General features: G+C 40.5%; 1 protein-coding gene across 1 annotated transcript in view; it reads right to left on the bottom strand.

Annotated features, from left to right (window-relative positions):
- Positions 1 to 20,897, bottom strand: part of cps1 (carbamoyl-phosphate synthase 1, mitochondrial) — a 53,895-nt gene extending 32,998 nt beyond the window's left edge. The window contains exons 1-21 of the mRNA XM_085766136.1: positions 20,473 to 20,897; positions 19,180 to 19,289; positions 18,762 to 18,906; positions 17,909 to 17,998; positions 17,764 to 17,820; positions 17,582 to 17,674; positions 17,356 to 17,445; positions 16,834 to 16,962; positions 16,495 to 16,601; positions 16,131 to 16,272; positions 15,785 to 15,862; positions 14,276 to 14,374; positions 13,733 to 13,828; positions 12,522 to 12,711; positions 12,151 to 12,308; positions 11,797 to 11,925; positions 10,867 to 11,011; positions 9,796 to 10,006; positions 9,197 to 9,395; positions 8,904 to 9,080; positions 5,495 to 5,613 (exon numbers count right to left, since the gene is read on the bottom strand). Of these exons, the coding sequence (XP_085622262.1) occupies positions 5,495 to 5,613; positions 8,904 to 9,080; positions 9,197 to 9,395; positions 9,796 to 10,006; positions 10,867 to 11,011; positions 11,797 to 11,925; positions 12,151 to 12,308; positions 12,522 to 12,711; positions 13,733 to 13,828; positions 14,276 to 14,374; positions 15,785 to 15,862; positions 16,131 to 16,272; positions 16,495 to 16,601; positions 16,834 to 16,962; positions 17,356 to 17,445; positions 17,582 to 17,674; positions 17,764 to 17,820; positions 17,909 to 17,998; positions 18,762 to 18,906; positions 19,180 to 19,289; positions 20,473 to 20,598 (2,690 nt within the window). The 5' untranslated portion in view covers positions 20,599 to 20,897. The remainder of the gene's footprint in view (positions 1 to 5,494; positions 5,614 to 8,903; positions 9,081 to 9,196; positions 9,396 to 9,795; positions 10,007 to 10,866; positions 11,012 to 11,796; positions 11,926 to 12,150; positions 12,309 to 12,521; positions 12,712 to 13,732; positions 13,829 to 14,275; positions 14,375 to 15,784; positions 15,863 to 16,130; positions 16,273 to 16,494; positions 16,602 to 16,833; positions 16,963 to 17,355; positions 17,446 to 17,581; positions 17,675 to 17,763; positions 17,821 to 17,908; positions 17,999 to 18,761; positions 18,907 to 19,179; positions 19,290 to 20,472) is intronic.
- Positions 20,898 to 21,715: the final 818 nt, after the last annotated feature.

The raw sequence follows: 21,715 nt of genomic DNA, 5'->3' as shown, positions 1-21,715 counted from the left end.
GTTGTTAACTAAGTATTACCGTATACCTAAGCATGTGACAAATACAACTTTGAACTGCTGTGAAGTTGCAGCGTCATTCATATCTGATGCATAAAATATAATAGGTGATATTTCAGCTCCGGAAGGAATAGAGCAAGAAGACTAAAGACATATAGTTCAATGAACACTGTTTTAAATTGCAGAAGAGTGACAAAATGGAATTTCAGGTGACAGGGCGTACAGTATAAGATCTGTAGTCCGAGACAAAGTTAAATCCCTCCCATGTGAAGCCTTAGGGGGGAGATTCCCGCTACTTTTGGAAAATAGATTTCAGACCCTGAAAATTCAGATGACTTCTCCCACTCCAGACTCATTTCAATGGGAAATGTTTCAGAATTTTTCACAACTTACGTCATGTACTGTAATATCAGTAGTAGTACAGATGCCACACTAAATGTTTGGGCAGATCCAGGCAGGTCGCCTAAAATTAGATTTTTGGGGTCAAGAAAGACATTTTTCATTCTGTCCTCACTCAGTTGTCGGCACTTTCTGGTGTGAATTGAACCAAACTTGGTGAAAAGACGCATCTGGGCGCACATAACAACATATTAAATGTTGGGGCAGATACAGGCAGGTTGCCTAAGATTTTTGACCCTGGGGTCAAGACATTTTTCACACCTGCCAATGTGGACAGCTTCATTCAAGGAACCGACCATTTGTCACTCCTTACTCCTACACCTCCTTACTACTTAACCTACACAACAACCCAAACATTAAAAGTAATTCTTCCACAAATAAAGAGGAATCGATGTTGAATATCTGCCAGTCGAAAGCACACTTTTATGCACACAAACGAGTCTGCTGACCAACAGAGCCTGAAGCCCACCTGTACTCAGCTCTACGCTCCATCGGTCTGGCAGCAGCAGCCTATTGTTAAGTCCCCATCCCAAAGTCCCCTGCTCCAGAGGCAGAGGAGAGCACAACAGCCCACTGTGTGTCAGCTGGTAGCGCTGGGTGCTCACCAGGCGGCCAGCCATTAATTATTAAATAGCAGAGCCAGACGGAAGCAGCAGGTTACCTGTGGCTGAGCCGTGAAAATTCACAGCGGCTTTGATTTGAGCTGTCCAGGTAAGAGCCAGAGGGCAGAGAGACAGAGAGGGCGGCAGCTGAGAGGAGGTGAACCACGACAGAGAAGGAAACAGACGTGAAGAGACTGGCATTCATCTCATTTTGAGCACCAACCTTTTTCAGTTACCTCGGATGAATTCAGAATTTCCGTAATGTTTCTTTCTTTCTTTTTAACATGCTTGTTGTTGTAGTAGACAGCTCTGCGCTTTCCCCCAGTTTGCCATACCAGCGCATATGCTGGATAGAGATACAGGCAATAAACAGCGGTGAACAGACCCGACCTAACAGCGTATTTTTGCTGCCTACAAGAAGTCCAATCTCGAAGTAATACACCATTTAAGTGTATTATAAGAAAAAAGCTGTTTATCTGGGACTAACCAACTCATCGATCGTATTCCTCCACTCAGGCAGACTGCTCAACTTGTATGCTGTTAGTTTGGGTCTGTTCACAGATGTTTATTGCCTGTATCCCTGTCCAGCACTATGCACTGGTATGGCTCACTGGGGGAGAGCACCTACTGCAGAAAAAAAAAAACTGACCTAGCCCTTTAAAGCAGTTAAATAAGACAACATTTGTAACAAGTCACAAAATGATCACTCATAATTTATACCTTGTCCAGAATGGCAAATTTTGCGTTGGTGGAGCACGAGCTGCATTACACAGTGAGCATGTTTTCAAGGAGCATGCATATTTTTTTTCAACAATTTATTTTGTTTGTTTGTTTATTTTTCCTCAGAGAAATGTCTTGCTTCTTAGTGGATTTCGTTGTCTAAGGCATATTTGATTGGGTCTATGCAGCCAACACTGTCCAGGCTTAGAAAGGGAGATGAAGCACATTGATGCAATTCCAGTTTATACAAAGGTCCAAACTTGTTTTGATTTTTTTGGCCGCTGAAAGATTCCAATGAAAGATTGTGAAACGGTGATTCACATTCAGTTATTCCACAACCAACCATGAGCCTAATAATGCCTGCCTGACATTCTCCATGGCAGAATTATATTGATCCAACAACACATACTGTTTCCATTAGGCCTGTTTGAATAATCGTTTTAAAATCATAATCTGGATCATTTAGTTAAAAACGTGAAATCTTAAAATCGATTTTTTACTCTAACTAGGGTAATTATGATACAGCCCCCGTTCATGTATCTGGGCTGCACTGGGTTACTGTAGTGAGTTCCACCTCCTTCCTCCCATCGTGCTCTCCACACACACTGTAAACAAACATGTCAGCGTTTCCCAAGGCCAGCAAGGATTTTGTTGCCAAAAAGACCAATGGCCCTTTTCCACTACACAGTTACAGCTCTGCTCGACTTGACTCGACTTAGGTCTTTTTCTTCAGCGGGGACGGGGTCGTCATATCACACCGGCTACGGCCGTGTCGTCTCGCTCTCTTTTTCCGATTCTCACTCGTCTGCACCTCAGTTACTGATCAGCCATTTATGTAACTCAGGTGACAGAGTAACAACAGTCTCAGAACAGATCAGTGGTCGCAGTTGTCAGTGTGTTTTTTAAATTAGCGAGTTTGATTCTCGTGTCAGATGTCATGCTCGCGACTCCGGTGACAATGCTATGGCCACTCAGTGGAAGCCGATAGATAGATAGATAGATAGATAGATAGATAGATAGATAGATAGATAGATAGATAGATAGATAGATAGATAGATAGATAGATAGATAGATAGATAGATAGATAGATAGATAGATAGATAGATAGATAGATAGATAGATTCCATTATTAGACACCAGGTCCATTTAAAAAGACACAAACTGCACACAGATAAAATAGTTTGTAAAACGTCAATCGATTTTTGAGAGAAGAAAATCAGGATTTTATTTTTGGGCAACCTAGTTTCCATATACTGCTGTGCAACATGAAAGAGTGAAAAGTAATTTCCATGCCATAGCTGGATTTCAGAATGTCATTGGAGCAATTGGAGCATCAACATTTTGATTCCTCACCAGTAACTTTGGAGATGGAAAGTGACTTGTGTTGTTGTTATGTTTTATTTGCAATGTAAGTGCTACTGGGAGCCAATATCTGAATGATGTTTTCATAACTGCAGGAGACTGAGGCCACCCATTAAAAACATGTCTGATGAATCCCCTCACAAATCCCTCAAACCAACAAGAGGCAGGATACAAACAAAGCCCACATATGTACAACAGACAACAGCACACCACAGGGCAGCTTAAATGGCATTGGCTGTGCTCATCTGGGAGAAAAGGCTCGCTGCAATACCAGCCCAGCAAGGTTTGCCTCTGAAATGATATTCTTCAAATATTATTATGTGACTGTAATACAATGTGTAAATTCCTTTTTAGGATCGCTATACTGGCAGGGCATATCGCGTGCTACAAAACACTGCCATCAAAAATGGCATTACACTACTACTACCCAGACCTGATGAGCCAGGAGTGTCTGCCACCGCTTAGATCTGGCAGTGAGGACAAGAGTCAATTTCATACAGCATCTACTTTTCCAAATATCATAATCAAATCGACCAGGAAAACACCTATACACCATCAGAATCAACAAGTTCTTTGTTTGATATGCCCCAGTCCTCCGGGCTGCTGTTTGACCACAAAAACTGATGTGTGGATCTCTTCTTGTTGTTACAGGACCAGGTTAGTCAAAACACACAGTGCAGATACAGGCCTTGTAAGCCTGAGGATGGCCGAGGGGTCAGGTAAATCACCAACATCTGAGGAGATTTTTATCCAACTAGAAAATTTTGATAGGACCACGGGGGGATACCATCTCTGTCAACATGGGAATCAAACCCACAACGATGATCAGACAGACACATGATCATCTTTCACTGAGCACTGATATGGAGGAGCTGTAATCACATTAAGTTACCTGTGTGTGTGTGGTAAGGGAGTGCGTGTGTGTGTGTTTGTGTGTGTGTGTGCATATGTGTGTGGTAGAGGAGTGCGCGCATATGCGCGCGCACATGTATGTGGTTGTGTTTGACAGAGACGTGGCTCTGGCCAGAGGCTCAGAGGTTACAGGTACCACGGCAACGGTTGCCAATGACGATAGGGGCCCCCCAGACTGAGGCAAACAGAAACGTGGAGAAAAAGGGCGATTTTCTGCCTCTGCACTGGTCTCACATTTGGGCTTATTCTGACATAACGGTAGCTCCTATCAGAAAAAAACACAGACCGTCATCGCTGTAAGGACTTCCTGAAAAATTTGGTGTGATTTTAATGTTTCTACAGTAAATATTTTGTAGACACTTGCGAGTTTAAAACAGGGGTCCGTTCTGCTTCTCTCAGAAAATCTTCTTAAAATTCTGTAAATCTCTCTGATTTTTTTAGCACATTCTGAGAGACAGAACAAGTTTGAAAAAAATCATGTGTCTGTGTAGAGTGTGAACTGTGTCCAGGAGGAGTGTGGAAAGAGACAAAGGCCTAGTCCACACGAACACAGGTATTTTTGAAACCGAACTTTTATGGACCCCGGTTAAAAAAAAATGTGCGTCCACACCACCGGTGTGATAAAAAATAACTCAGTCCACATGAGACCGCAAATCCGTCTCAAACAATGTCATGCACATTCCAAAGCAGTAGGTGGCGATATCACTCCTAACAGGAAAGCAGCTGTAACTTGTAGGAGTGGAGGCTCAAACTGACCGGCACCGCAAGTCCGTGCTATACTAACACATCCCGCCCGTAATCTCTTGTTTATGACAGATACGCACATACGCAAATGATGATGTCACGCACTCTGACACAAACATTGCGTGCAATACACACCCATTATACAGTAATCTCAAAATTTCTCCAAAAATGATGATGGTCATTGAACAGTTATTGATCAAAAACGATATGACCTATCAAAATGTGAATTAATACACTAATTCACAAGACTTGTGTCTACTGTTTAAAGTTTAAATGGAGTTTCTAGGTGAAAGTATACCTGAGCAGTAGACAGCAGTAGGCAGTACGAAATGTTCAATGATTTGTTAATTTTTTGACCTCCTCCCATTCACTCTCTATGAGAAAATGTTAGCAATTTTTCGTATTCTGTAAAGACGCACGTTTTGATATATAATTCACCTGGGTCCTCTTAAAGCTGTAGGACAAGTAGCAAATCGAAATTGTGTCCGGAAGAGGAATAAAGATAAGAAAAAATCCACACAATAACTAGTGCTCAGTGCGATTGCCCCGTGGCCCTAATTATGCTGCAAATGCAGTGATCCATGGCAGAAAGTGACAAGTCACTCTGCCCTCCTCTTGTTGCACTAACGTCCCTTTTTGTGGATCATAATTTTTGTTTTGTCTAAGTTTTCAAATAAGACCATTAGTTGGCCAGCACATTACAGACATGTAAAAGTTACTTTGTTTGACATTAGTGTGTATCTGTGTGTTTGCATTACCTCTTGTAATTTCCTAGGTGCTGCTCCAGCTGCGTTATCCTGTGGAGTTTATGGAGGAACCACTTGTCTATGGCCGTCAGCTGGTGGATCTGATCGACACTCATACCACTGTGGAGGGCCTAAAAGACAGAGAAACAGATTCAGCATCACATTCATAATTTTTATCAGGCTCATCAACCACGGCCCTGATCAGAGAATTCTGAAACCAGACATCTGATAGATTTATGTTTCAATAGATTCTGTGACAGCCCCTGGTATGCCTGTAGCATCCCGCTGGCCTGCATGTGCTGTGTCTTGTCTTTCTCCTGTAGCTGGCTGTGGTAGTGGGCAGCGTCTTCCCTTTAACGAGGCACCCGGGCCCGGTGTCTCTCCAGCTTTAAAAGCCCCGCCTTTCCCTCCGGTTCCCCCTCTCCACTCGAGCCGCGCTGCCGGTGCAGCCGGGCCTCCACTCCCCGACCTTATCGTTCTTTTCTTTTTCCTTTAACGCATCTCACACACACTCGCACCTCATCATATTCTCACACAGTCATCACCTGCACCCACACTACTGACTCGGCTGAAAACTCACACCTCACCAGTTATTGAAGTTCTGATTTGGCTTTTTATAATTTGGACAATAAATTGGTTCTTTTTGTTCAGCATATACCCGTGTCTCCCATCTTTTGTTGCAGCCGTTTGAGCCGGGTCATAACAATTCTGTTAATGCTATAATTAAAATAATGTAAGAGATCATTCAGTGAAGTGTCATTGGAAGGGAATGGTCACTCTCAACAGCCACTGTTAGTACTATGGCTTTATCCATCACTCCTTCAAGCAAACTATATTGCAGAAACAATACAGTACGTCATTTGCCAATATTGGCCTTCTATTTAAAAAAAACGTGTAATATCACAGAAGCGTTGCCTTGGCAACAGCTCGTGAATATGTTTCATTATTTCTATATTACAGTACATGTCTGACCAGAGAAGTTATTCCAGGCCACCATTGGGAGGGCTTCAGTGGGCGATACATGTTGCTCCAGAACCCCTTTATATTATAATCTTCTGATTTGTCCTGAACAGATTCAAATCACCCACCCAACTATCAAAAAGTTTCATCTGTCCAAATGATATTATCTGACAAGATTTCTGCTAGAAAAAAATGGTGCCGGACAACGTGACCGTCAGGTTTTCAATCTACCTGACAGTTGTTTGAAATTCCGGTCAAGTAGCCTATTATCTGAATTTTTGTTAGCTTAAAATGATAAATGATATGCAGGCTATATAAGAATCATCTCAAGGCATGCCAATTTATAATCTTTTTATTGAAAATAGGGATGCACATTCTGAATATATTTTATAACTGATAACCGACGTCTGTGACTATAGGCTTGTGCCGATCTGCAACCCGATCCTCTATTGGCCATTGAGAGGATGATCGCCAATGTTTTTATTTTCCTTTTTTTTTTCTTGCCTATGTTATAAATCAAGACACACTGCTACAGCTGTGCAGCCACATCCACTGAGCTCTGGCTCAGCTGATCAGCACTTCTTCACATGAACTGTTTTTATACAAAGTGCATCCATACACCAGGCTTACGAGAGAGGAACAGCAGAGCTCCTCACAGTCAGCTACAGGTGAGTTAGAGGTGAACCGGCTGGAGAACGCAGCGCTGCGCTGTTTTTTTTTTTTTTAGCAGCACCGTCCTTACAGGTGACACACATGCAGACGTCCATTTATCGTCTCACCTTACTTCACGGGGACTGCCCTGCATAACTGGCACATATAGCTGAATGCCTACCTATTCTCAGATAAATCAGTTTGCAAACAAAGGACACATCTGGACTGGCTCATACTTAAGGCAGCGTGCTGCCAACTTGAAATCAAATAATGTCCGTTCGCTATATGCATTTGAAATATAGATGCTATAAAAACTCATCATAATCTTTCTCCTTAGACCTGTTTGGTTTCAGAAAATAGTTTTTAAGATTTGCTTGTTTCGACATGTCTGACCTTGCGCTATAGTTGTAGCTACTGCGCGTAGCATGCCTGCAGTAAATGAAACAAATGCAACAAGTTTAGTACCGTGTGAAAAAAGAAAAAGTTTCGTTCCACATAGGCCTGGCCTACACTTTTATAAAAAACATGTGGAAATTGCCTAAAATTCAAATTGTGCATAGAGGGAATTTCATTGGACACTTTGACGAAGGGGTTAAAAAATACCGAACTTCAGCAGATTTTACCGGTCAAAATCCGGTAATTACCGGATAACAGAAACCCAGTAATCTGAGAAGCACTGCGTCTTTGCATTCCATTGTGTATTTTAACAAACCCCAGTCTTCAGCCCACTCTTGTACCTTGATCCTGGGGTTAAGCTTTTGTATCTGTATTTAAAGTTTTCCCTGGTTTTTCCATCACTTTAACTCTTCATCATGCAGCCATGGTTGGTGGTTGGCTGCAATCAAATAGACCATATACTTCTTAACAATGTGACAAAAGCAACATCAGGATGCTCTGAGATGGTCCTGTAGCCTCCACCTTGACCATGCTTGGCAATTACTTTTTACCATATCTCTTCTTTCCTTTCTCCTTTCCATGATGAGCATAGTGCACACAATGATACCAAACAGCAGGAATACTCTTTTCCATTTAAGTTGGTTAAATGATTGATTATCAGTTTATAGAAACCTGCATCACGAAAGAATTTTTACATTTCAACACTTTTCACTTGGAACGCAGCATTGTTTAAATGAGGTGTAAGGGTACCAACGCTTGTCTGTAGCTGGTGTTTGATTGCCCGGAGATAAGATGTGGATCATTAATCCCTAATGCCGTAGCCTTCCCCATGACAGCGTACTTACGGGAACAGATCTGTCTCCCCTGTCATGACACCAAGCTCACACAGCTGGAGGGTTTGACACTGATGTGACCTCAGTCTTCCCTTCTCTCAGCTGGTGATAAAAGCATATTGAAGTGCTAGACCTGTAGATGTGCTTCACCTTGTAATAGTTCATGTACCATCTCTGTGTTTGAATGATGGAGCTTGACCCTGTGTCTAGATGTGCTTACAAAAGTGCTACTTTGCTTTCCTTTTCTGTGATTGTGTGAGGGAAAATAGACTGACTATTGAGAAAGTACAAAAGCAAACTTTCAAAAAAACACATTTCAAATTATTACTAACATATGAACATTTCTGAAAAGGATACTGTTAGCTAGATGATCAAATCTCTGCTTCAACTGAACAATATCTACATTTTGAGCATTTCCACACAATTAGGCATTCACAACTTTGCATGAAGGAAGGCCAGGGACACAGTTTTCATATTTTTTTCATGATGATTTTTTTTCCTGCAACACTTCAAAATGTGGTTTTAATGAGAAAACTGTAGTTGGTGTCATTCATTATTAAAGCTATGAAAAATTAGTGTACCTTTGCAAGGGAGAAGATGCGGGTGCTGGAGGGCACAGCCAGCTCCTGTTGTAGGTCCTGAGTGTCGGCCCAGGCTTTCTTGAGTGGCAGCCGGGGCACGAAGCCGTCCACTGATGGATGACACATCCTCAGGGCCTTTTGCATACTCTCCTCAAAGGTCCGGCCCACCGCCATCACCTGAATCCAGAAGAGGGGGAGATACGACACAGAACAATATGGGTGAGCGAGCATACTAGTGAATAAACAAGTGAATGAGTGAGAGAGTGAGTGTCTATCCTAGGATCTTCCCCCACCTCTCCAACACTCTTCATGGCACTGCCTATTTCACGGGACATGCCCTGAAAGCGGTCCAGGTCCCAGCGGGGGATCTTGGTGACGATGTAGTCTAGACTGGGTTCGAAGCAGGCTGTGGTCTTCTCCGATACAGCATTCTTTATCTCTGGTAAGGGGATTCCCAGAGCCAGCTTAGCAGCTACAAACGCTAAGGGGTACCTGTGAGACAAAGACCAAGCAGCAGGATGACCAAAATAAGTTCATGTTGGACAGAAAACTTTTTATCTCTCTCTCTCACACTGTAACACAAACATGTTTGCCATCATCAAACTGGCGATGCTGATTAAAACTGTAATATTGTTTTGACATTTATATTTTGCTCTTCAAGTCTAAGATCTTTTTGATATCCACAGTCTTTTTATATACTTAACAGGGCTGGGGTTGTTTAGAAATGTGCTTTTTAAATTCTTAATTCCAGTCTGAACTGAACTGATACAATCTCACTGTCTGGAAAAATGCAATGAACATAATGTTTGGAGTGATGCTGCATTAATACATTAGGATATACTCTATTTAAAACTATAAAACTGCTATCAGGAGTCTGCAGGGATTCTCTCACCCTGTGGCTTTGGATGCCAGAGCTGAGCTTCTGGAGAGCCGGGCGTTGACCTCAATGATGCAGTACTCTAAGGATGATGGGTGCAGAGCGTACTGGATGTTGCATTCGCCTACAATGCCAAGGTGGCGGACCACTTTAATGGCCGTCTCACGGAGCATGTGGTATTCCTCGTTGGACAATGTCTGGCTCGGTGCCACCACTATAGAGTCACCTGAAGAAGAAGGGGGATAAGAACATGAAGTGGCTTTAAACAATATTAACAGCATCTGAATACAACGTGAAAAATATTCATTTTACACAAAAATCATCAGCTTACGCCTAAAGTAACAAAAGTTTGTTTTTCATTTGGATTTTAAACTGAAAAGAATCGATGTGTAAAGCAAATCTTTTTATCTCTCCAACCAAAAAGGTTATGCCCTTTTTTTCCCAGAAGTAAACAATACATTGTATATCATCAAAAACTAAATATTAAAACTGTTATATAATTATAATTCTGTGTACAGTAGTTCATGTACAGTTCTTAAAATCAATGTGCAACAAAATGATTTTACAGTTGGCAAGCTGCATAATTTGTTCTCATCTGTTGGATTGTATAGGAGGATCTCTGGGGTACAGAATCACATTTCAGATAAACAACACAGCATTCTTGTTTATCCCATGGATTTTGTGAGGAGAACTCAAAACACCTTTAATCTTAGATACACCACAAAGTATCTCAGTGAGTCTATACAGGCAGAACTGAACTAAACCCAAAGGTTTAAGTTTGCGGCTCACATATTGATTTTCAGTGCTTTCCTTGATCTACAGAAACAAGACAAAATGAATGAGGCAAGGAACACAGTTGTCCAAAACATCTGTATCATCTTGCAAGGTACACACACAGTGAGTCTGGTCTGCCTGAGCAACCAGCCTACACTGAAAACAACAGACTTGAAAACACAAACAAAAGTGAATCAAACACCCCAGAACAAGAATCTGAACAGATAAGAAAACAGTAACACAAAGCACAGTCTTGTAGTAGTTTGTAGTAGTCTGAGGAACACATTAGTAGGTAGTATGTATCATTGGTACCTGTGTGAATGCCCAGTGGGTCAAAGTTCTCCATGTTGCAGACGGTAACACAGTTATCAGCAACATCTCTCACCACCTCATATTCCACCTCCTTCCAGCCCAGTAAAGACTTCTCCACCAGGATCTGACTGCTCATGGCCAGAGCCTACAACAAGCACAGAATGTCATCACTTTAGATGAGACTTGATGTTTTTTTTATTCCTATTTACTTTATTTTATATTCTATTTTTGTTAAAAACATAACTTGCTTAGCCTCTACAGGGACATGTATAAACAGTTTCTAATATGATATTGAACGAGAGTGTATAAAAAAGTGTTTATCTTGGATTTTTATTTTCTATTTTTTTCACTGATTAGAAGAAGATCTTGTGAATTATACATCTGCCATGTATTTCCTACAAACTGATACTAACTGACCATAACTGGTAAAAAAAAAAAAAACAATTGCCATGGAAACCTTTGAACGGTACTTCATTTAAAATGGCAGATGAGTAAAGAATCTTCAGCATGGCATAAAAAGGTATGCATCAATCTAAAACAGTCTGGCACAAACAGTTCATTTTGCAGCCTGTGATCACAGATTAGAACCGACTGAGCTGTCAGACATAATGCTGGATACTGAAGGAGCACAAAAGAATGTTGCTTAGCAACAGCAAAACTATCCCTTTCTTAGCAGAAGACCAAAGAAACACATCTCAACTATTACAGAGCTTTTATCTCTGTGCAGGTTTATGCTGTAAACACAGGTGAAGATATAAACCTAAAGAAAAGTTTGTTGGTAAAGGTCTGGGTAAAATGTCTCTCTCAATTTCTGATCTAACTAGAACGACTGATCAAGCATCAAAAAAAAGAAAAGAAAACATACACAGATTAATGATAATAGCTGTACCCAGATGCCTATCATCCCTGCTGTGAAAATGTTATTCTGACCTTGTGGGCAGTTTCCTCCAGTATTTCTTTGTTGGCACACAGACCAGAGCCCAGACCTCCCAGGGCATAGGCCGAGCGTAGCATCACTGGGTAGCCAATCTTTTCTGCTGCTTTCAGGGCATCCGACACCTGGAAGATGCACAAAGATGTTTGAAATCACAAAAACACTCACACATGCAGGAAGCCATTACAGAATTTACCAAATACATTGAGAATGTCTGCAATATGTATTTGTATTACAAAGGCAAAACTACAGTTATATACTCAAAAATTAACTGGTCATGTAATCACTAATTGCTGCTACAGCGTTGAATAAATACACATTTGTTTGTGTGAGTGATCTTGTATACTCACCGACTCAACAGCGATACTGGGTGCGATCTTCTCATTGATTTCCATCAGTTTGTCAGCAAAGAGCTGTCTGTCCTCTGTGGCCATGATGGACTCCACCGGGGTGCCAAGGACCTTCACTCCGTACTTCTCCAGGACGCCACGTTGGAACAGTTCCACTCCTGAACAACACACAAACACAGAGCCGCATACAGGTTTTGGTGAAGAATTTTTTATTTTTTTTCAAATGTACAAAGATAAAAGTAGATAGATAAAAGTATCAACATGTTTGTAAACTCTTTATCACGTGTGTTTTCAGCAATGTCAGACAATTTGTATTTTTTCACAACTCTCCAAAGAGTTTAGTTGCAAAAATGGTCACTCCTATTTCTTACCACAGTTAAGTGCAGTCTGTCCACCCATGGAGAGCAGGACGCCGTCCGGACGCTCGGTCTTGATGACTTCAGTTACAAATTGTGGTGTGACAGGCAGGAAGTAGACTGAGTCGGCCTGCTTGGTGCCCACCTCGTTGGTCTGAACCGAGGCTATGTTTGGGTTCATGAGCACTGTCTTCAGATTCTCCTCCTACAACACATCCACTGGGTTAATTAAAATCTGTTTAAAAGAAAGCTCGAGTATGAAGATTAGTTATGAGCTTCAACATTCATAAATGTGCTGATTTTTCTACCTTCAAACCAAAGCAGCTAAAAAGAATTTAGCCATCATTAATTTTCCTATTTGCACTTTTTTCGCTTTTCCTCCTGTGACATGTCAAAGTGTCTCCTGTGAAAAAGGCCTATTTATTTCATTTCAGGGACTAGAATGGGTAAAACACAGCATGCACAACAAATTATTCAAACTGTTGTATAAAAGCTGTTGTGAAGGTTTCCAGCAAAGACGCTTCTAAATGTTAAAGACTATGGCGAGAATCAATTCAGTTCAGCCTTAACTCAGCAAACGCATTAAAACAGACTCATTTATCAGTAAATGAATGAATAAAATAAATCTATTCATCTATTATAAAAACTGGCATGTACTGGAACTAAAATATCTATCTATGTCTGTTTGCACCAAGACCATTAATCTTTATATCAGTCTTAAGAATGGGTACAGAAGGAGAAGTTATTATCTTAAATGCTGAGCACAGTAGTTTTAACCAAATGTTTCTCCAACCAAAGTAAATAATATTGGAACCTATTTTTAGCTGCAGATTAGCACACATTAGTGCCCAACCTTTATTATATTTTTTACATTAAAAAGAACTTAAGGTGTATGGTACAGAGGCATAAGGTAATCAGGGATAAAAATATCAGCTACAGTATATCCTATAGTGTTTTAGGATAAAGGTCATATTGCCTGAAATGCTGACAAATTAGGTCATTATGACAAATAATTGGACATGATGTGATGCAATGATGTGATATTAGTCTTAGTCTTCCCATATTACATTGTGCATTACACTGATGTTGGTTGATATCCCCTTCAACATGAAGCTACATATAAAAGGTATACAGTAGGGAGCCATCATTCACAGACATGTTTGAGAATGATGGGGTGAAGTGTTCATAGAAAATACCCACTGATCTGTTGTTGTGTTGTCTCTCACCTTCATTGCCTTGATGGCCTGAGATCCAGAGTAGTCAAACTCTCCAGCCTGACCAATAGAAAGACCACCGGATCCCAAGACAAGCACCTTGGACACCTATGTTATTACAAATAGACAATAACCACAGTGATTATCTGCATGTAACGCAGTAAATAAAACAGCAACTGTGCAGCATGAGGATCCATTGCAATTAAGTTTTAACTAACATAATTGCATTCATGTCTTTCTGAGTGCTTACACGATGTTCCTGACTTGAAACTCTGACACGCAGCGTAGCACTGAGCAGCATTTTAATGATTTAGGAAAGTAATTCTTTGCTCGTTCGTAAATGGTATTCACTTATGAATCATTGAGAGGATGTCATGGAGTCTGGTTCCCTGCTTATTACATACCCCCTCTTAATAGTTTCCTGTTAAGTGACTTGATAAGCTTTTACACATACAGTACAAGGTAATCATCAATGTCAACCACACCTATAATTATCTGCTGCTCAGAAATTTCAAGGTTAACCTGCTGAACCTGCGTGACATGCTCGTGCTGTACCTGGGCTCTGGGAGGGATGCTGGGTTTCTTGGGCATGACTGACACCAGGTTGGCATCCTTTCCTTTCTTGATCAAGGATATGAAGGCATCAAAGAGGAACTGTAAAATCAGGAAAAAAATGTTTATAATATTAGTATTAACAGTATATTAATAATATTCAGAGTCTTGTTTGCTGTTTTTTTTTTTTTACTTTCATACTGGGTGTTGAACTAAAATTGTGATCGATGGAAATCTACTGATTTTCTAATTAATTTTTGCACATTGAAAAAAAAAACAACCCTTGTTACTTCATATGTGCTCTTATAAAGTTTTGGCTCAGAGTGTTCTTTATTAAAAGACGTCGTATCTGTATAAAATATACAGACAAACAATCCAGGAAAACACTGAGACTTTATGAACTGGTACTGCATCATTTAAATTCACAATAAAGCAACAAAGTAGCTGGTCTTGAGTAAGTTGTCAGCTTTCACATTAAAACATATACAGTAATACTATACACTGCATCTGCACTGAGTCAGTGAAAGTGACAGTGTGACGGTGTGTTAAATGATCTAATCTATAAAACTAATCACTGCCAGTTAAAATAGAGTAACAACGAACTTAGGCTGAGGAAGAAATTGTCAGCTGTTATTGACATGTGCCAACCTGTCAAGCTAAACTTGCTTTTATGACACACTGTAACTGACTATGCCTATTTTTCAACAGACAGACCAACTTTCATTTGTCCAATATTATGCATTAAGTACAAAAAATGAAAAGTTTTCTCAATGTCTGAAACAAATGCATTAGAAAACTATCCATCTCCCTGCGCGTCATGGTTATAAAACATTTGTCACGGACACTGTGCAAAATTTTTGTGACATCTCCCGGAGTCAACCCCAGGTGGAGGAATTCTCCAACTGAGCTGTCAGCTGTATATTTTGGTCCAGGGGAAGTGGCTTATTATTCTGCCTTAATATGACAGAGGTTACAACATAAACTTTGACCAGGACTTGAACTACAGTCCTTGCCCGCCATGTGGGAGACTGTGCCACGGACTCATCAAAGCTTTATTGCAGGGAAAAGGACAGGCACTTTTAGAGGTTCTCCTAAACACCTGAGCCTTGGTGCAATCAAATATCAAGGCCTTTATGGTTTATTTGTTTGTTGGGTATTTTAAGTCCAAATCTAAAAATAACACCTAGAAGCTGGCCACAGATTACAATATGGTGCATCACATGTTTTATCACATGTTTTATGTTTCAAGTATCAATGATAGCTCAAGCTTATTACCGAGGTTTGCCTATTTGTGTAGTTACACATTTACACTCCAGGTTTTTATCATAACTTCTTTTCCTATTTCTTCTCTCCTTTATTCCTCTTCTTTCAAAACACCAAATGGCTTATCCAGGCTACAATTCAATGGAAGACTTCAACTTTCACTTAATCCCAATGCTGTGGTATTACCTTTACTCAGCTTTAGTATAGTATTCAGGTACTTTATGCATCGCTATCAAAGTCTTTAATTACCTCTGTGTCTGTGGGACCACCTTTAGCCTCCGGGTGGAACTGAGCCGTGAAAACAGGTTTAGTGTTGTGCATGATGCCCTGCAAAATATGCACAGTGGATATAAGGAAAGAGCAGTATTTTACATTTCTGAATCTAATTTAGTAACATCTCGGGAAAAAAAGCGAGTCTCCTTAAAATGTTATTTCGTAAACCAACATTTGAAGACTCCATATGGCATCTTTTCGCTTGGCTGCACTTATTTTATGAGAGACACTTCAGAATTTTGGGCAACATCCATACACAAAAATATCAATATGCCAAGTTGTCTTATAGAAACACTGAACATTCACATCAAGTGAAATCAACCTCATTGGTGCCATCATTGGCGTTAATGAACAGTGGGCTCCACCCCGGGGGCAGGGACTCGCTGTCTATTCCGTAGCCGTGGTTCTGTGCCGTAATGAACGCCTGGCCCGTCATCACATTCAGCACCGGCTGGTTCTGGCCTCTGGGAAACCACAGATATGCATAAAACACAGTCTGAGTTTTATTATTTTTTTTATGGAGACAAGATATTGAAAGTCCTAAAAATGGATAAAGCCATACATCACACTGAGTACCATACTAAACCACAAGAAGTCTCAGTCTGGGCCCACAGAGACTTGAGAGAGATCATTACTGTGCATCTTGTTAATTATTCTTCATCGTGCTAAGATGTTTACAAGCTCACCTGTTGCCCATAGGTAGTTTATATGACTTAGCTCCCGCGGCAAGAGCAGTAATTTGGTTTCCCATACAAATTCCAAACACTGGCTGAGGACGATCACTCTCCAGCACCTACACAAGTCAAAACAAACACAATTATTTATTTATGATGGTTTAGATCATTGTAGAAATATACTGTAAGAATATGTAAGAAAAAAACAGATTACAGATTAATTATGTTTATTGCTAATATGTGACATTATAAAGTGATTTTATTAAGTGCAAAATTGTGTTGCACTACTGTTGAACAAAGTTTTTTGTCCTCTAATGTAAAATGACTGGAGAGCATCCCGTCCTACTGTACCTTGCGGACATTCTGGACGAGTGTCTTGGCCAGAGACGGATCTCCCGGTCCATTGGAGATGAACAGACCATCATAGTCTAGACTCAGCAAGTCCTGGTTCCATGGTACAAGGTGAACCTCTGCACCCCTCTGCACACAGAGACAGAGAGAAAATCTGTAGTGAATACACTGTTGCAAGGTTGCAACAACCAATTGCAAGATAATATCAACATTATAAATAACATAAAACCATTAACTAGAGCATAAACAAACGAGAAACCCACTTTCTGTTACAACAGGATGACACAAATAAATACTACAGAATGATTTAATGATTTCTGGAGCTCATTAGACCTAACATTACTTATCACAAATTTTCTAGGTCAGGTTGCAGGAAACATGCGACAAAGTGTCGATTTCTCTTTCTATATTTGTGCGGAGAAGGTTCATTAGGGCCTCCGACATAAAAACATCATCTCTCAGTGTGTAATCTAATGAGGATGCACACAGAACGCCAAGAACTCCTTCTGCATTCATTCTCACCTTAACCAGCAGGCGTATGATGTTGTGTTTAATCCCACAATCAACAGCCACCACTTTGATTGGGTTTCCTTTTCCAAAGATTTTGGTTTCCTGGTAGGAAGAGGGGCGCAAGAGGTGAGGACTCATTGGTAGACAGAGAGAATGTGCTTTGAGTCCAGGTTTACATGATGTAGTGGGCACAACAGCTGTTCAAAAAACGTTCGATATAATGGGTGCAAGCTGTTACCTTGGTTGACACTTCTGCTACCAGATTGTTCTGGTTGGGATCAGATATTTCAACAGGCTGCCCATCAAATTCAATCTTCCCCAAAACTGTGCCCTGAAACCACAAGCACATTCAAAACACTGAGTGCTAAAGCTATCCTCTTAGAAAAGATGCAGTAGGTCACAGTTTTGTATTCACAGTACCTTGTCTCTGATGACCTTGGTCAGCATTCTGGTGTCTATCCCAAACAGTGCAGGAACCTTTAGAGGATCAGAACAAAATTTTGGAAATTTACCACCAGTAGTGTCCTGTTCACTACTCTACCCCAGGTGCAATTTGACTCCTAACCTTCTCTTCTTGTAACCAGTGACCCAGAGACTTGACAGAGTTCCAGTGGCTGTACTCGTGGCTATAGTCTTGAACCAGAAGGCCGGATACCTAGAGGGACCAAAACACAATATTATCCTTGAGAAAAAGGTCAAACTAAAAAAGCATGGAAGTACCTCTGTCCATTAACTGCACCTGACCCTAATATGAGCACTGTATGGTGTCAAGCTGTCAAGCACAAAATACTATAATGTGTGTGAACTTCCCAACATATCCTGAGCAGGGAAAATTCAAAACAAAGAAATCCTATTTCTTAGGCATGTCAATCTCAGTTAAAATCCTGTTGCTACAGTAATGTTGGCTCTCATTCCAGAAAAAACTGCAATGCTGTGATTGTCATTGCATGTACAGTAGGGCTGCAATGATCTGCCGTTTGGTTACTCTATTAAAGGTGAAATGATAAAGATGTAAGACCTGGTTGATTTGGCCATGTCAAAGTATAACAGAGGATCTGTTTACAGAGCAACTAAACATACAAACACCAGTAACCTGATTTCATATGGTATCGCCCTAAATCTGGCTTTTTAAAATCCAAATGTTTTGTATTATGCATTTTAGCAGACGAATGTGATGATGAACTTGATTAAATAGTAATCAAATTTAAGAACCATCACTTTTCTGTTACATAACTAACTAATTTACTGATTAATTCATTAATCAATTCTTTATTCTTTGTGAATGAGTCAAGTTACAGAAGAGACAAGGACGGAAACAAAATCGATGCAATGAAAATGTGTAAAACCATGAATTTTTGAGAAATAAAATGCACTGAGGTTTCCACGAAAAACCCGCATAGCACAGCCAGTTTTCCAACCTGTATGCGATCTGACTCCACATGCTTTCTCAGTCCCAGCTCATCCAGCTCCTGGGTGTTGGGTACTCCATAGTTCCCTACGATTGGGTAAGTCAGGGTCAGAATCTGACCTTTGTAGCTGGGGTCAGTCAGGGCCTCGGGGTACCTAAAGCAGGGGAATGACACAACAAATATACCAGGGTTTTGTGGTGGTGCAAAAAAAAGGTTGAAAATGTAACACTTTATGAAAACTTTAAAACTTAATACATATAGTGAAATGCAAGACTTATATTTTGGTATTGAAAGGTTTGTAAAATATACATACAATCTTTTTTTTCCTGTTTATTTTCTGTCTAAATTCTGAACCTTTACTTGTTCAAATGCACAATTCTGTCTAATCTAATCAAGTCTGATTTATGTCAGGACTTGTCCTCCTTACCCAACCAGGCCAGTGTTGAAGACTAGTTCCCCGGCTACTGAGGCATCATGCCCAAAGGAAAACCCTTTCATCCTGGTGCCATCCTCCAAGACCAGGTGGGCTGTCTGGGCCTGGCAGTTAAAAGAGAGCAGACAGATGTCGAGCAAAATCTCACCCAAGAATAATGCATTCCCTTTTTATGAAGTGAATTTGGAGAGACCAAAGGCAAAACTTTGATGTGTTGTAGACTATGAGTTTAGGTGTGATGGTGATGGAAAGCAGTGAGCCTCTGGGACCTAATGCTGAAACTGCAGGCCACTGTGAATTGTGCTGTGAATGCTGAGACCGACAAATCTGTTCTTCTGCGCGCGTGTGTGTGTCTGTGTAGTGTGTGTATTATGTTCATTTAAAGGTTGCAGCATGACTACTCAAATACATTATAATAGACACAAAATGTCCACATTCGGATACAGGCTGTGTTGATGTCACCAATATTGACTATAAAATTATTGTCCATGCTCAAAAGTTGAGCCGACACTTGAGCATCAACCATAACTCTGCTGGTGTGGGATTTCTGGTGTGGTATATAGGTCAGTGAGATGTTGCAACCGCCCTTGTACCATAATGCACTTCACAATATAATTCTCACGCACACAGACACACACATACAAGTCTAGTGGGTGCATGCTACACAACTGCTGAGGCAGCACCCTGAAAATCTAATCAGCCATGACAGAAAAAATCTCTTTTCAACTTTTTTTTTTTTTTTTTTTGGTGAGATGTCAATCACCGTTCAAAACTGCAAAGTAAAATCTAGTAGTTTATTCAGGTTTTACTAAAGGAAATAACCGCATTCTTTATATAATGACTTCCTGTGTTAATTATTAATCAAAGATAGGTAAATTTCACTTCGGTATAATTATAATCCACACACAGTGAGCGTGTTTCACACTTTTTAAACTTTTTAAAACCGACCAACGCTGCTGCTCCGCTGTCCACCATGCTGCGTTTCTGATGCAAGAGCGGTTAAACCCGAAATGTAACACTGCAGCTCCCGTTTAAAAAATAACTGTATGTTGTGTTAAACCTTAGCCGAATAAAAGGTTTCCCTCTGATATTCATTAAATACGTGGTAATAAGTTTTTAACGTAACCATACATTCACGTGTGGACAGCTTTTACAGACTTCACAGGTTTCTCGGTGGAGTTTGGCCTCGGCCTGCTTTAGCGCTCAGTTGTGACAAAGTTTTTGTTTCTAATTTCTTCCTTTTACCGCTGACAACAACAGTTTTTTCCTCACACAGCGCTTTCTTACCTTCACACTAAAAAGTCTGGTAGTTTGCAGCCTTAGCCAGCCCGACGTGTTACCCACTCTCCTGCCAACCACACATCCATGTCTCAGAGATTTAACAACGCTGTAAGCTAACAGGATTTTTGTCATGTTAGCATAAAGTTATCGGTGTGGGGAAAAAACAACTAAAAGAAATAAACGACTAAACAACTACACAGTGTTACAACTTGGTGACTTGTGCAGCCAGCGGGTTAAATTTCGTTGAAACACAAATGAATGAGTGAGTTATGGGCTGTCCCCCTCGTGTCCTCGCTCACACACACAGTTCAACTGAGCGCTTGAAAAGTTGCACAGGATTGGCCGCGGTGCGTTGTTTTTCTCAACACGTGAAACGCACCGCGTTTAGATTGGTCTGCAAACATACGCCTATCTTTTTTGTGAAATTAGAGATCGTGAGATTCACACATCTGTCTAAATGCCAAAACACAAGATAGTAGGTGTGAACAATGATCTTGTCTCAGTCTGATGCATCTTAATACTAACCCAGCAAACTGAATGGAGATACTGTAGTGCATACAGCCGTGACCATTAAATAGCCTACACCTTTGCATGTAACAGCATATTACCAATTGAATATGCTGTTATTTTTTATAAAGTTTTCTGTGTTGAATTTGTAGGCTGTACCATATAGGGTTGAACATCAGACAGCAGTTTTTGTTCATTTCATTTTCATTCATTCATTCACTAATTCACTAATATTCTTTATTTTTAATAGTAGGCTATTCTTTTTAATTCTGCACTGGTGCTATGAAAGAAAGAAAATGCTACAGTGAGTTTAAAAAAAAATCCACATAGAAAATTACATAAACAGACCTACATTTTAGCACATTAAAAATAAACTAAAGGGAAATGCAGGTCGACCGGGAATGACTGCACCTGCTTACAACAAACTTTTGTGTGTGGTTTCTGTGCAACAAACTCTTTTGCAGTTTTTTCTTTGAGGTCAGTTGCGTGCAAAAAAAAAAAAAAAGGCAAACTGGCCATGGACAGGCTCCATGGTGGTGGGATTAGAGTGGTCTGTGTATTTGCTGATCACTGCAAGACTGGTCCTCTGTGGAGAAGGCTGCCTGACTGCCACTCTGCTGGGTTCAGCAGTCTGAACAAAGTGGGTGTGAGTAATAGGACCTGTGCAGATCAGGAAATACCTCCACTCTCCAGATGTCTGATGTGGAACAATACACTATCTGTCAAAATAAAACAACCATGA

This window comes from Trachurus japonicus, chromosome 21 (assembly GCF_045865225.1).
Source record: "Trachurus japonicus isolate A0001 chromosome 21, Traja_1.0".
In the NCBI taxonomy this organism is placed as follows: Eukaryota; Metazoa; Chordata; class Actinopteri; order Carangiformes; family Carangidae; genus Trachurus; species Trachurus japonicus.
Note: the sequence above shows the minus strand (reverse complement) of the source record. Positions and strands in the feature narration are given on the sequence as shown.